Source organism: Camelus bactrianus, chromosome 12 (genome assembly GCF_048773025.1).
Source record: "Camelus bactrianus isolate YW-2024 breed Bactrian camel chromosome 12, ASM4877302v1, whole genome shotgun sequence".
Taxonomy (NCBI): domain Eukaryota; kingdom Metazoa; phylum Chordata; class Mammalia; order Artiodactyla; family Camelidae; genus Camelus; species Camelus bactrianus.
The window spans coordinates 36,651,951-36,666,016 of NC_133550.1; the positions used below are offsets into that span (position 1 = coordinate 36,651,951).

At 35.2% G+C, this 14,066-nt stretch overlaps 1 protein-coding gene across 21 annotated transcripts in view; it reads right to left on the reverse strand.

The window, feature by feature from the left end:
• APAF1 (apoptotic peptidase activating factor 1) overlaps positions 1-14,066 on the reverse strand; it is a 115,278-nt gene that overhangs the window by 97,410 nt on the left and 3,802 nt on the right. For all 21 annotated transcript variants that reach the window (XR_012510721.1, XR_012510720.1, XR_012510719.1 and 18 more), the window contains 5 exons: positions 13,760-13,957; positions 5,099-5,282; positions 2,023-2,135; positions 1,795-1,926; positions 207-445 (listed from right to left, as the gene is read on the reverse strand). Coding sequence is in view for 5 of the 21 variants with exons in the window: in XM_045522452.2 (XP_045378408.2) it covers positions 207-445; positions 1,795-1,926; positions 2,023-2,135; positions 5,099-5,282; positions 13,760-13,957 (866 nt within the window). In the remaining 16 variants the exon portion in view is untranslated. The remainder of the gene's footprint in view (positions 1-206; positions 446-1,794; positions 1,927-2,022; positions 2,136-5,098; positions 5,283-13,759; positions 13,958-14,066) is intronic.

Below are 14,066 nucleotides of genomic sequence, written 5' to 3' on the forward strand. Positions count from 1 at the left end.
CACTGAGAAATAGGTAACTCATTTGAGTTCAACACTGAGACCTTGATGGAAACTGAGAGCAGTGGGATTTCTACACCCTCCACCCCACCACCTCAGTCACACAGGTCTTATAATTCCAATATTCTCTGTAACAACATCCTCAGTACTATACCAAAGGTTATATGCCATAAATACCCAATAACAAGGATTGTTGGTCCTTCTATTACCTTTGTAGGCACCTTAACATCCTTCTGAAGGATGGAAAGATCTGTATAATAATCTTTGATGTCTTCTCTTAGCATTTCAACGCTTATAGACATGGCTTCATCCAGAGCCTCATAATCGTAAGATGAAGATTTCCTTATCCTCTTAAATTGCTTATTTTGAAGCTGCTTGAGGTAGTACTCCCAGCGGTTGGGAAAATCACGTAAAAGTGCACCAATTAAAGACACTACAAGAGGAGAACCTAAAAAAAAAAAAAAAAAAAAGTCATTGTCTTAATACTGCCTCTTTCCAAATTGCCACTAAGTTAAGAATCAGTTTATTCTTAAACAATTTCTGCTGCATGCTATCCAGAGCCTTAAAATATTTATACCTCTTTAGGTATTCACTTTAGGTATTTCTTCTAAGGAAATCATTAGAAATGAAAAGTACTTCATTTAAGGATATTCATCGTAGCACTATTCACTATTTTAATAGTGAAAAATCTTAAATAACAGGGAAATGACTGAAAAAAATCATATTTTAAAGTCCTGAATAATATCTGGTATATAATGTATCATAACATTATGCCACTGGTAAATTATTTTCAAAAGACATTTAATGACATGGGAAAATGCTCAAGATTTATTATATAAAAAGGACAAGATTCAAGATTATGCATTGTATTATAATCTCAATTTTTTTTTTCAAGATTTTATATGTCCTAAAAGACTAGGAGAAATACTCTCAGGATACTAATAATTATCAGATTATGGATAATTTCTATTTTTTCTTTATCATACACACTTCTTTAAAATGTTTCAAAATGCACATGCATCACCTTTATAATGAATACAAATCAAGTCATAAAATATCATAAACTTAGGGAAAAAAGTCAATTAACTCAAAACCAAGTATCTATTTCCTGGCAGAAAGAAAAACAAGAACTATTTACAAGCAGTAACAACGAGGAAAAAATAACCTTAAGAGTTGATAGATTTGACTTTATACAATTTTAAATTTCTGTGTGTCAAAAAAAATACCACAAAGGAAATTAAAAGGCAGATAAAAACTAGGGGAAAATATTTGGAAAAATATGACAAAGAGCTAATAGTTTCCATAGTTATATTTAAAAATCAATTTAAAATATTTACATCACAAAAGAAAAGTGAGTCAAAGGTAATTTCTTAAAATGCAAATATTCAATAAACAAGTAAACTTTAACTTCACTAATAAAAACTGCAAATTAAGCAGACAACACTTGTTTTTATTTATCAAATTAGAACACTATTTTTATAAAATCCCAACCAAAAAAATTTAAAGCTCTGACTCTCACATATTATATTTCTTATTCTTTGACAACAGAGGTCACATCTTCATCTCACCCTTTTCATAACATATAGTGGGTATTTGTTAAATATTATTTTAAATAATGAATGAGTAACAAAGTACTATTACCCATTTATGGTATCAGAGAAGAACCTAAAACACTAAATATTCTAGTAAAGTTTTTGGATGTTCATGAGTTAAACTGTCATGTTCATTAGCTTACTTTTTCAAAAGGGTAAATTAATATCTCTATAACCCCTTCAAACACAAAATAAATAATTATACCTTTACACTCTTTTATAATACTGTGAGCTTGTTCTGGCAAATCTGCTTTCTTCATATTAACAAAAAGGGATAAAATTTCAAGTCCTTTTTCTTTTCCTAAGCCACTCTCCACAGGGACTACATATTTAGGACCTGTGAAATCACAAGACATAGTAAGTAATTTGGTATGCCACATACTTAAATGTAACTGAGAACATAAAAGAACTATTAATAATTAATAACTCTTACCCATTACTGAGTCTGTAACACTCTTGTCTCTGGTTGTAAGAAGAATCTGACACTGATTGTCAAAAGCTTTTAACACCCAAGGATCCCAAATATCATCCAAGATCAATAGAGACCTAATGAGAAAAAACTGATTTGAGTCACTAATGACATTTAAGTTTCATTAAAAAAAAAAAAGAATGCCACTAGGGTTTTTTTAAATTTACAAAATTTTTAAAAAGTTAAGAATAAATGTCTATCTCATTATTTTTCCTTTTTGATATCCCTTTCACAATATACTGATAAGGAAAAAAAATTAGAGACTTTCCCCCTCCCCTTCCATCCCAAATCACTATGTACTAAAGCTAAGTGGCTTATAAAGAGAGAACTGTGTAAACCATGTAAGTATTAGAAACCAGCTACCTAGTGTCTAAAAAGAACTATTCAAATAATGGGATTTTTCCAATTCAGTCTTTAAGCACCAAAACCAAACAAGAATTGGGCTCAGGTTAGCATTAAAATGAATTATAAGACAATGACAATATTTGACCATTTTTTACCTACGAAACTAGAAATTTTGTATGTTCTGACCTAACAGGAAGCACCATCAAGAATATCTGATACACTAGTGGATTTTTTTTCCATCTAAGAAATCAGTTTGTTTATTCATAATGACAAAGAACTTCTGTACCGATTCTTGATTGGTTCCTCCGAAAACTTTTTTAAACTCACCAGAACAAATGGAGGAAAAAAAATAAAACTAAAACCTGACAGCATAATTATCCACTAGCATTGTTACCTGAATGGTACATTACTTCTGTATACTACAATAAAAAAAAAAAAAAAAGACTCCAGAAACATAAACAGGTTGGAAAATTACAAAAGTATAAACCAAAATGCTGCTGAAAAACAATATGACTGGCTTTATATGCCATGGTCTGATACATCTGAGAGTGGTTACACTATTTTCCTAAACAGAAATCACTGTTACTTTGCAAAGTAAGAAAGATGAACAAGAAAAGAGGGAATGGCTAATGGTCTCAATCCTATTTCTCCAGGAAAATGGATACTAGTGACTATCAAGGGGAGGGGGAAATAACAGAGAGATCTGGAGGAAAAAGAAGCCAGAGAGACGGGAACTTGCCCTCTGTAGTGAGTGTCCATTGTAATCACTAGGAGGCTTTTTCCAAAAATTATTCCTCTAACTCAATACTCTGATATTAATCCCCTTACCAATTTGAGAATCACTGCTGTACTCAGCCACTGTTACATATGAAAGTATACTGCATCATCAGGTACACTGGGACATTAAAAAAAAATTCAGAGCCAATACCTAATGCTTGCCCAATTTACTGTTACACACACATGGAATACTTCATTCATCTCTGTACTGGTAGCACTGACCTGGAACCCAGCACAACACTCACTGTTGGTTAAAGGAACAAATGAAAGAATGGCTGCTAGATCACAGAAATCAAACTGTTGACTAAATCCCTTAACTCTTAAACACAAACAGCAACTAAGCTGTTGTCTCCCTTCTGGCTAATGAAAATTGTTGAATTTTCATTATGTGTCTAGCACATTCAATATTGAATAAATAAACTATTGAAATAAACTCTTCAAGTACATGGAAGTTGAAGAGTTACATGTGTACCTAAAACTAAAACAACACAACAAAAGGGTCCCATTAAATAAATAATCCTTCCTGACTCAGTCTTTTATCAGTTGCCTACATTTATTCTCTCTCTTGTTCTGTGTTTATCTGTTAGAAATAATGGATTTAACCTTTTTTATGAGTGAGTTGTATTCCATCGCATATATATGCTACATCTTCTTTATCCATTCATCTATTGATATGCACTTAGGATGCTTCCATATCTTGGCAATTATAAATAATGTTGCTGTTAATAAGAGGGTGTATGTATTTTTTTGAATTAATGTTTTTATTCTTCTCAGTTATATGCCCAGGAGTGGAATTGCTGGGCCATATGGTGGTTCTATTTTTAGGTTTTTGAGAAACCTCCGTAGTGGAGGTTTTCCATAGTGGCTGCATCAATTTACATTCCCACCAACAATGTACAAGAGTTCCCTTTTCTCCACATCCTTGCCAGCATTTGTTATTCGTATTCTTTTTGATGATGGCCATGCTGACCGGTGTGAGATGATGTCTCATCATGATTTTGATTTGCATTTCCCTGGTATTAGTGATGCTGAGCAACTTTTTATGTTCCTGTTGGCCATCAGCATTTCCTCTTTTGGAAAAATGTCTGTTGAGTTCTTCTGCCCATATCTTAAATGGGTTCGTTGGTTGGTTGCTTTTTAACTGAAGTACAGTCGATTTAAAATGTTGTATTAGTTTCTAGTGTACAGCATGGATGGACTTGGAGGGAATTATGCTAAGTGAAATAAATCAGATAGAGAAAGACAAATACTGTAAGATATCACATGTGGAATCTAAAAAAATACAAGTGAATATAACAGAAAAGAAACAGACTCACAGATATAGAAAAGGAACTAGTGGTTACTAGTGGGGAAAGGGAAGAGGGAGGGTGGAGGATGGAGACAGAGGTGGGAGGATTAAGAGGTACAAACTATCTGGTATAAAATAAGATACAAAGATTTACTGTACAATAAGGGGAATATAGCCAATATTTTATAATAGCTATAGAGTATAATCTTTAAAAATTTGTGAATCACTATATTGTATACCTGTAACATAATACTGTACATCAATTATACTTCAATTTTAAAAATATGATATTGTAAACTAAATAAATTTCTAAAATGGTTTAAAAAAAAAAGAATGAATAGATTTAAGGTAAGAAGGCTGCATCTTCTAGCAAAGACTACTGACTAACTCACCTAGCTAATAAATATTTTTTGAGCACCTACAATGGTACATAAGAGACAACATGGCAAGTAGGATGCAAAGAAGGCCAGTGGCAGACACTTTTTTTTTTATGAGAGAGAACAGCAGGAAAGCAACAGTTCTTTGTTAGACCCTCTATCCAACAACAAGAAAAGGCTACAATGTTCTCAAGATGTTAGTAGTGAAGTCTCATTGGGACTTCACATACCAACTAAATGCAATCATCTGTACCTTGGATGCTTGCGCAGCATCAGAATGCGGAGACGGTCTTTAGCCTCTTCAATATTAAGTGGAAGCCTCTGGGAGAAACTCTCATCCTGATCCAACCGTGTGCAAAGATTCTGCAGTTTCATCAGAAGCCCAGATTTGTCTTGCTTCCCAACTGAAACCCAATGCACACCCCCTGGGAAACAAACTGGTGAGGAAAAGAATAATAAATTTAAGGCTTCTGAACAGGAGTCCTCCTTTGAAAGACTTTATAGATAAGTTCTGATTTGTTCCAATCTTTAATCTCATCACATCTTCAGCTTCTCTCAATTCAGGGTATGTATTTTTTTTTGTAGGGTATTATTGAGCTTTACAGCCTGAATCTAAGAAAAGTTGAAAATATGGAGAAACTGAAGTTTGGAGTAAATCTGCTGCCTATCAGTAAAATCTTATCAAACAACATTTCAGTCTTTGTCCTATGTCCTCAGTGATCACTGTACAGCATTGTTTCTCAACCTAAGCACCCTGGACATTGTGGACCAGATTATTCTTTGTTGTGAAGGACTGTCCTGTGTATTGTAGGATATTTATCAGTCTCCCTGGCCTCTGTCCATCAGATGCTCCCTCCTCAGTTACAACAACCAAAAAAGTCTCCAAACTTTGTCACATGTTCCCTGGGAGGCAAAGTCACCTCTGACTGAGAACCACTGATGTCCAGGAACACCTAAGTCACTCATTATGGTTCTCATATAGAGACTTAAAGAAGACGCTAGGTTCAAGCCTGGCTCTACTGCTTACTAGCTGTGCAGTCTTTAGCAAATCACTTAATCTCGGTCTCATTGATTGCACTAGAATAGGACTGTTCACCCCCACCTATTTCAGAGTTTACTGTGAGAAATTAATGATATAAAATGTGAATTTGCTTTGTTAAATGTGAAAGGTTATAACAGATAGGATTATTAGTGATATGAATCTGAGAGTACTTTACAAATATTAAGCTTTGAACACATAAGCATGATATAAGGATAGCCATTATTATTACTGTTACTGTCAACTGTAATCATCATTTTTGTTAATTAAGTCATAACATCTTAAAATACATATCTTTACTTACACATTATCGGGAGCTAAAAATCTTTAGCTTTTATATACTATACTTTGTATAAATCAGCTCTATATAGATAGAAAAAAATGCAAGAATGTGAAATATGAGGAATAGTAGCGTTAGATCAGACCAGTGGCATTAACCATATTTAAATTATGTGGTTATACAAGTATAAGAAAAAGCAAAAAATAGATACAAAGATAAATGAATTACATTATACCAAAGGGCAATTTATTTACTGGTATTCACAAATAAGTACAAAGAGAAATCACTACTTAAAAAATTCAAACAACCAAAGAAATATTTGCATATGTGCAAAGATCTACTTATGAAAGATATTTACTGAGCACCATTCTAAGAACTCTATATGTTAATCTACATTTAATCAGAGTGGACTATCAAGCAGACACTATTACCCTCATTTTACGGATGAGGAAACTGAGACATAGAAAGGTGGAGTAAATTGTCCAAGGTTACACAGCTAATAAAGCAGAGCTGGGATTCAAACCTCTAGTGTCAGTGCTCAAATTCTAAACTAGCCTGCCCTCGCAAGGATATTCACCACAGCATTATTTGCAAAAGGGAAAAACTGGAAACACCCTGCAATGTTCATCTTAACCTCCTCTTCTACTGCAGGCTTCCAAAGCCTGAAGCAGGTCGAATGGAGGAAGGGGAGAACACTATAAATGAAGTTTGGAGTATTAAATAGGACTTACATTTCAATTGATGAAATAAGACTTTTTAAAGACTTCAGGTTACCTGTACACTCTGAACCTGTACAAGGCTAAGGAAAGAATCAATCCCAGAGAAGAGTTTTGAACAGGCAATGAAAGAGTAAAACTGTTTTCTGATTACACCCTACAAACTCCAATGCAATGGTTACACATCCACTAAATAAACTTGGTAAAATTGCCAAGGTTTATGATCATGAATTTCAATTGCAACTCAGCTGAGTGATTTTCTTCAGCAAAGAGAAAGGAAGTAACGTCTGGATGAAGCAATACGGAACAAGAGGAAAACCTACTCCATCTCCTAGCACAGAGAAGGAATCAGCTTTTACCCAAGATAAGGAGAGAACTAAAGAACCAAGAGAGTATGTGCTAAGGAGCAACTTAATGATGGGCAATAAAACTGTAGGCCCAAGCCTAGGAGGGGGCTGATGGGACAAACGTTGAGGATATCACGGAATTAATGGGTAAGGCTTGATAGGTCAGAAAACTGTAGCGAACTTGAAGAACAGAAGAGACGGAGGTAGGCAAAGAGTGGAACAGAAGTTTTAACGTCAAGATATCAAAAGTGGTAATGTTTCTGGTAATGCCAAGGACCAGGATCTAGCCTGTGATCAGTGAAGCATACGGTTGCAGAGGAGTGAAGAAAATGGTCACTACAGATAAAGAGGTCAAGAAACTGACAGGGCAAGTTTTTAGATGACTCATCCACATGGATATCAAAATCACTACGAGTGTCAACAAGAAAAGAGCTTAAATTTGTAACTAATAAAAACAATCATCAATGAATGAAATGGTAATAACATAATTGGGAAAGGTTAGAAAAATGAACCTCTAAGGACAAAGAATTTAGCTGGAGAACGGAATATTAATAGTCTGGATGAGGCAACAGAGAGCAAGGACAGTATCCATCCATTTCCTGGTGCTCAAGCATATAGAATATAAAGGGAAAAAAAGTTGCCACACCACTGAAGAAAGCTAAGGAAAAAGTGGTATCCTCAGGGAACTGGCCAGTTTCACGTAAGGAAAGGAAGTAAACACTCTAAGAAGGGTTGATGATATAGAGGAGTTTCCTGATCACAGAGGAAGAAAGTCTAGAAGGTATGGCAAAGGCTTGGGAATGAAAGAAGGGGACCTAGATCAGAACTTGGCAATGAACTGAGTTATGTAACATAATGAACTACATGAAAATCTAAAAAGATAACAAATGACCAGAAGAGAGAACACTGCAGTAACTGAAGTAAAGGCAGGGCTGTGAAGCATGGTTTAATCACCAGTGCCAATGTCTTAGAAGAAGGTAAATAACAAGTCCCACGCTTTACCCCTGAAAGCTTCCTGAAGTCCTCTAGGCTTCCTTTAGCGTAAGGCAACAGTTATGAAATAGTAAGTATCTGAGGCTTCCTTTAGTGTTATAGCTATATTCTGTGTGTGTACATGTTTGTACATGCAAAGGAAAAAAAAGTTTGGAAAAACTCACTCTAAACTACTAACCATGATTATTTCTGATGAAGAATTTAGGAGAAGGGAGAGAAGGCCAAGTGAAAAGAATTTTTACTTCTTTTTAAATGAAAATACTACTACTGTAATATTTAAAACAAAGTTTTAAGCTACCTATTCCTCCTAAGGTATATTTTTAATTTGTGCTTCCTATTTAAAATTTTATAAACCAGGATTAAAGATAAGACAAAGACAGTAACCTGATTAGCTATTAAACTCTTCAGATTTAAATTTAAGTACCTATTATCTACATCAAAGGTCTTTCTTTCCTAAATTTAAAACTAAACTAGGGTATTATTAACATATGCAAGAAAAATAAAACACTATTAGCTTAAAAAAAAAAAAAGAAACAGAAACAGTGGGGAGAGTATAGTTCAGTGGTAGAGTGCATGCATAGAATGCATGAGGTCCTGGGTTCGATCCCCAGTCCATTAAGAAAATAAGTAAATAAATAAACCTAATTACCTTCCTCACAAAAAAATTAAAAGTAAAAAAGACAAACAGACCAAAGGACCAACTGATCTGCAAATCTCCTATCACAATAAGACATTTAAATACAGAAGCCTTAATTCCACATTACAGAAAGAATCTAAACATCTTGACTATGAGCACAAGAGGGAGCAATTTAGCCTTGAATGAGGTGTGTACCTATAATTCATTCAGAGAAACTTAATCAGGGGAAAACTGCCTTTATTTAGAGAAAATTAACCCATCCTATTTTCACATGAGGTTTATCCACACAGCAGTTACTAATACAACAGCATCAAGGAAATCTTGGGAAGGAAGTAAGCAAATAGGCAGACAACCTCTGGAGAAAACTTCTATGCTTTAAAAACTCAGCACTCAAATACAATTGTGTGAATGGCTTAAAAATATGTCAACTCTTTACAATTTCCCTATCAAAATAAATAAATAAAGGATTGAACTTTCAAGAGGAAATTGAGTTTTTTAAAAATATATAGGCGTAAGTAGTTAAGAACTTAATAATAGTCTTTAACTTACACCAAACACCACTCTAAGAAAATTTCTATAGGAACCAGTTTTAATGAAGTTTGTATACTTTCAAAAGAAAAAAAAAGTTTTATACTACAATTAAATGACAAAAAACTAATAATCCTGTATTTTAGAATGGAAGTGAACTACAGAGATTAATATTTATCTTTGGAAAAGTATCTACTCTTAAACTAGTAGATATACAAAAGCAGACTCCAAATGGATTGAAAGGCTAAATATGAATGGTAAGACTATGAATAGGACTACTTAAGAAAAAGCACAGATTAGAAAGAAAAAAAATGGAATAATTGGACTACATCAGAATTAAAGATTTCTATCAAGGACATTCAGGACAAAGTTAATATCGATGCTAAACAAGGAGACAGTATTTACAAAGTCAAAAACCAACAAGACCTATTATCTAGAATATACAAGAAACTCCTAAAAAGCAACAAAATGGAAATCCCAATGGAAAAACAAATGATATCAACAAAATTTATAAACAAGGAAACCCGAATGGCTAAAAACCTTTCGAAAAAATGGTCAAACTCAAGTTACCAGAGAAACGCAAATTAAAAGACATCACTTTACACCTGCTGGCCTGGTAAAAATTGCAAAGCTGGATGATACCTAGTGTCACTAAGAAAGTGAGGATATAAGCGCCCTCATATGCTATTGATGGGAATGCACAGATGGGAAGACAATCAGATCTGATATTTGTATATCCTGTAACTTAGTGACTGTGTTCCTAGCTACATATACTCAAGAAATTCTCACTCCTATAAAAGTTCAGCCCAGTTTTGCTGGTGCAGCAGAGCTGGAGACAATTTATATATCTGTTCACTAGAGAATTAACAATACAATGTATTGGATGTACTCCATGGAAGGTAGCAATTAAATATAACGAACAATACACACAACAAGGATAAATCTTAAAAATATAGCATCAAGAGATAAGATACAGAATAACACTAACATTTAAGCAAACTTTAAATATTTGCATATCAACAACATAAACATCTTACAAGAAAACAAACATTAGACATACACCTACAAAGAACATTCATTAAATACATTAGAAAGATCACCTATGGGGAGGTGATTCTGTGATTTGGTCTTCTGACTTGTCCTGGCACACAGCTCTAAAACCCTTGTAATTTCCCAAATAAGAGCCAGAAATATCTTTTGCTATAATACTTAGTTTTGTTTCCAGTTCCTGAAATTGCTCCAGAGTACAAAAGTGAAATGGGTGACTGATGTTATTCATGTAACAAGCCCCTTTCAACTCCAGCTGTTTAAGTTAATAAAGTGGAAAGCCCCTAAATAACCTAAGATGGGGGCTGGTTGCCGGGGAACCCATCACTTGATTGGAGTTGGAACTTTCAGTGCCACCTCCCAGACCTCCAGGGGGAGGAGAGTGACTGGAGAATGCATTCAATCACCAATGGCCAATGATTTAATCAATCCTACCTATGTAATGAAGCCTCCATAAAAACACAAAAGGGATCACCTGGGTTAGTGAATACATGAACATGAAGTACAGGGAGATGCATCCAGATAGTGCACAGAATCTCTGCACCCCTTCCCACATATGTGCCCTGTGCATCTCTTCCACTTGGCTGTTTCAGAGTTTCACTCTTGTGTAATAAACCAGTAATCTAGTAAGTACAGTCATCAGAAGCACAGGTAACAACCTGAACTGGCAATTGGCACCTGCAGGGGTTGAGGGGCCGAATGGTGGGACTGAACCCTTAACCTATGGGATCTGATGCTATCTCCAGGTAGACGCTATCAGAAGAGAGTATGACACCCAGGTGGTGGTTAAAAATTGCTGGATATGTGGAAAACTCACACATCTGGTGTTAGAAATGAAGTAGTGTTGCAGTTGTGTAGAGAAGACACAAAGGAGGAGTGTGTTTTCCTTTAGAGGAGGGAAAGGGAAATGAGAATAGGAAATTTTTAAAAGGAAATAAAGCAAGAAGCTAAGTCTTATGTGATAATGCACTGTGAACTGAAGAATATGATTAATGTAATCCTCTGTACTTGAGATCTCACTAAAGCATATGAGGGATATGAATTAAGCTCACTATGCACTGGACAATTGCTAGCATCTCTGATATTTCCTCAAATTAGTTAAAATCTATTCTGAGACCACAATTTATAAAACTGTTATGATTCCGGGGTAATTAACTCCATAAGTTGTTGGTCAATTTTAACCCTGAAGATTGAAAACTCACTCCAATAATAGTGGTTTAAATTGCATTAAAGGGCATACTTTAAAACCTATAAATTGGCATATTATAAAAATATATTTTAAAGGAAACTCATCATTATGTTGAAAGGAAAACCCATTTCTTCACACAAAAGGAACTTAAACCAATTTTATCCTGAAATATCCTTGGTAATTAACTTTGCAGTAGAGCTAAAAACGTGAATAAATAAAAACAAATCCTTGGCCCTGAGATTTGCATGGAACTGAGTCCTGGGAAATTTCTATATGACAAAGGAGAAAAACCAGGGTTTAGGAATTGGGCATACTTCTGACAAAAGTATGATCAATACTGCTGACAGAGGCTGTGAAAGTAGAAACAAAGCCAGGGGTGTACAAAAGACATGCCCTAGCCTCTGTATTTCTAAATCTCTCAGATGCTTACTACTCTTTCCATTCAGTCATCTCATCATAATCTGCCTTAACTGGTGACTATGTATTACAAACAAAAAAAGTTATAAACAATTAGAAGTCAGGAACTATCTTTTTAAACCACCCAGAATTCACTAATAGATGGAGGCAAAGACTGAGGGAGCTGTACAATTACTCCCGACAGGGAACACTGAGAGCCTATCAGACTCATTAGCATCAGCAGTACACCTGCCTAATGTCCTAAACCCTCTTTTGCACAGTATGACCTTGCCTACTCCAGTAACTACCCAATACCCTTTCCACCTTCCCTACTCTTCCATCCTTGCCTAGTCCATCTGGCGAACTTCTATTCTTTCTTCAAACTCCACCTAAAATGTCATCTCATTCAGGAACCCTGTCCTGTCCATTTTCTTCCTCGAGAGACATAATGCTTCCTTCCTTTGTTCTAACTTTGTACCTTAATACTTGTTTCTACTGTTCAATTTATCACATAAAACATAATTTGTTTATATGTCTGCCTCCCATACCAGACTGTAAGTAAATTCCTTAGATACCTTCTTTTTAGATGTCTATTGCCCACAACAGTGCCAAGCTCCATAATAGGTTCTCAAACATTTACTGAATACACGAATAGATACAAGCAAGAAAAGTCAGTCATTGAATATCAAATGAATCTATAAAGCCTACCTGCAAACACCCATTGGTTACTACAGTCAACTCTCAATTTTTCTTTTTCTTGGGATTACACATAAAACAGACAAGTTACTAAAGACTTATTTTTAAATATAAGTGACTGATAGAATTAATTACAGAAATGGAATTAATAGTTTAATACACAACACTAAATACATGGGAGAATTACCACTGGGACCATTAATGGCATGAGTTTCCATCAGTCTCCCTCCCTACAGCACTCTATGCCAAAACAGACACTCAACTGACAGGAAGGTGTTAAGTCTAGAACTGCTTTAAAGGCAGGGATATAAGCTGGACAACCTTTCAAGATACTTTCTGAATCCCACAATTCTTTCAATTATTAACATACAAGGGAACTAGCTTCATTCCAGTAGTAAATGCCATCTGATAATACGTGAATTTATTGGTCTAGCTAGTCAAATCTCATTGTAACAGGCTAGGCAGAAAATAAAATCCAAATTTAATCACCTTGGTACGCAGAAAAATGGCCCTCCAATGATGTCCACATCCTGTTCCACAGGACTTGTAAATATGTCACCTTACACAGCAAAAGGGACTGGATGCAATTATATTAGGAATTTTGAGATGAGATTATCCTGGATTATCCAGCAGACCCAATGTAACCACAAGGGCCCTTACAGGGAGGCAAGGTGGTCAGAGTCAGAAAAGGAGATGTGATGGAAGAAGCAGAGATCAGAGAAGAAAGATCTGAAGATGTTACACACTGCCAGCTTTGAAAATGGGGGAGGGAACCATGAGTCAAGGAATGCAGGTCACCTCTAGAAGCTGGAAAATGCAAGGAAAAGGATTCTCCCTGGAGCCTCCAAAAAGGAATTCAGCTCTGCTGACACTTTGATTTTAGCCCAGTAAGAACTACTTTGTTCTTCTGAACTCCAAAACTAAAAGATAATACATCTCTGTAGTTTTAAGCCATCAAATTTTGGTAATCTGTTAAAGCAGCAAAAGGAAACTAATGCAATGCCTAAAGAATATCTTGTTAGTCAACGATGGAAATCAAAACTTACCTTCTAAGAGAGAATGATCTCGAACAGCTTCTGCAGCTAATACAGACTTCCCACAACCGGCCATTCCATATATGGTGACCCATCCTGGTTCACCACTCAGTTTGAAGAGCTTCTGCTGAATTGCATGCACCAGCTTCTTCCTAGTAACAAAAACAACGGGCCTCTGTGGTACTCCACCTTCACACAGGACTGTCCTTACTGAAATCCAAAACAAAAGAAGCATAAATGAAGAAAACGTTGAAATGGTTACTCAAATAATAAAAAAATAAAAACCAAAAAGAGCAAGGCTGAGACCTTAGCCTCAGAA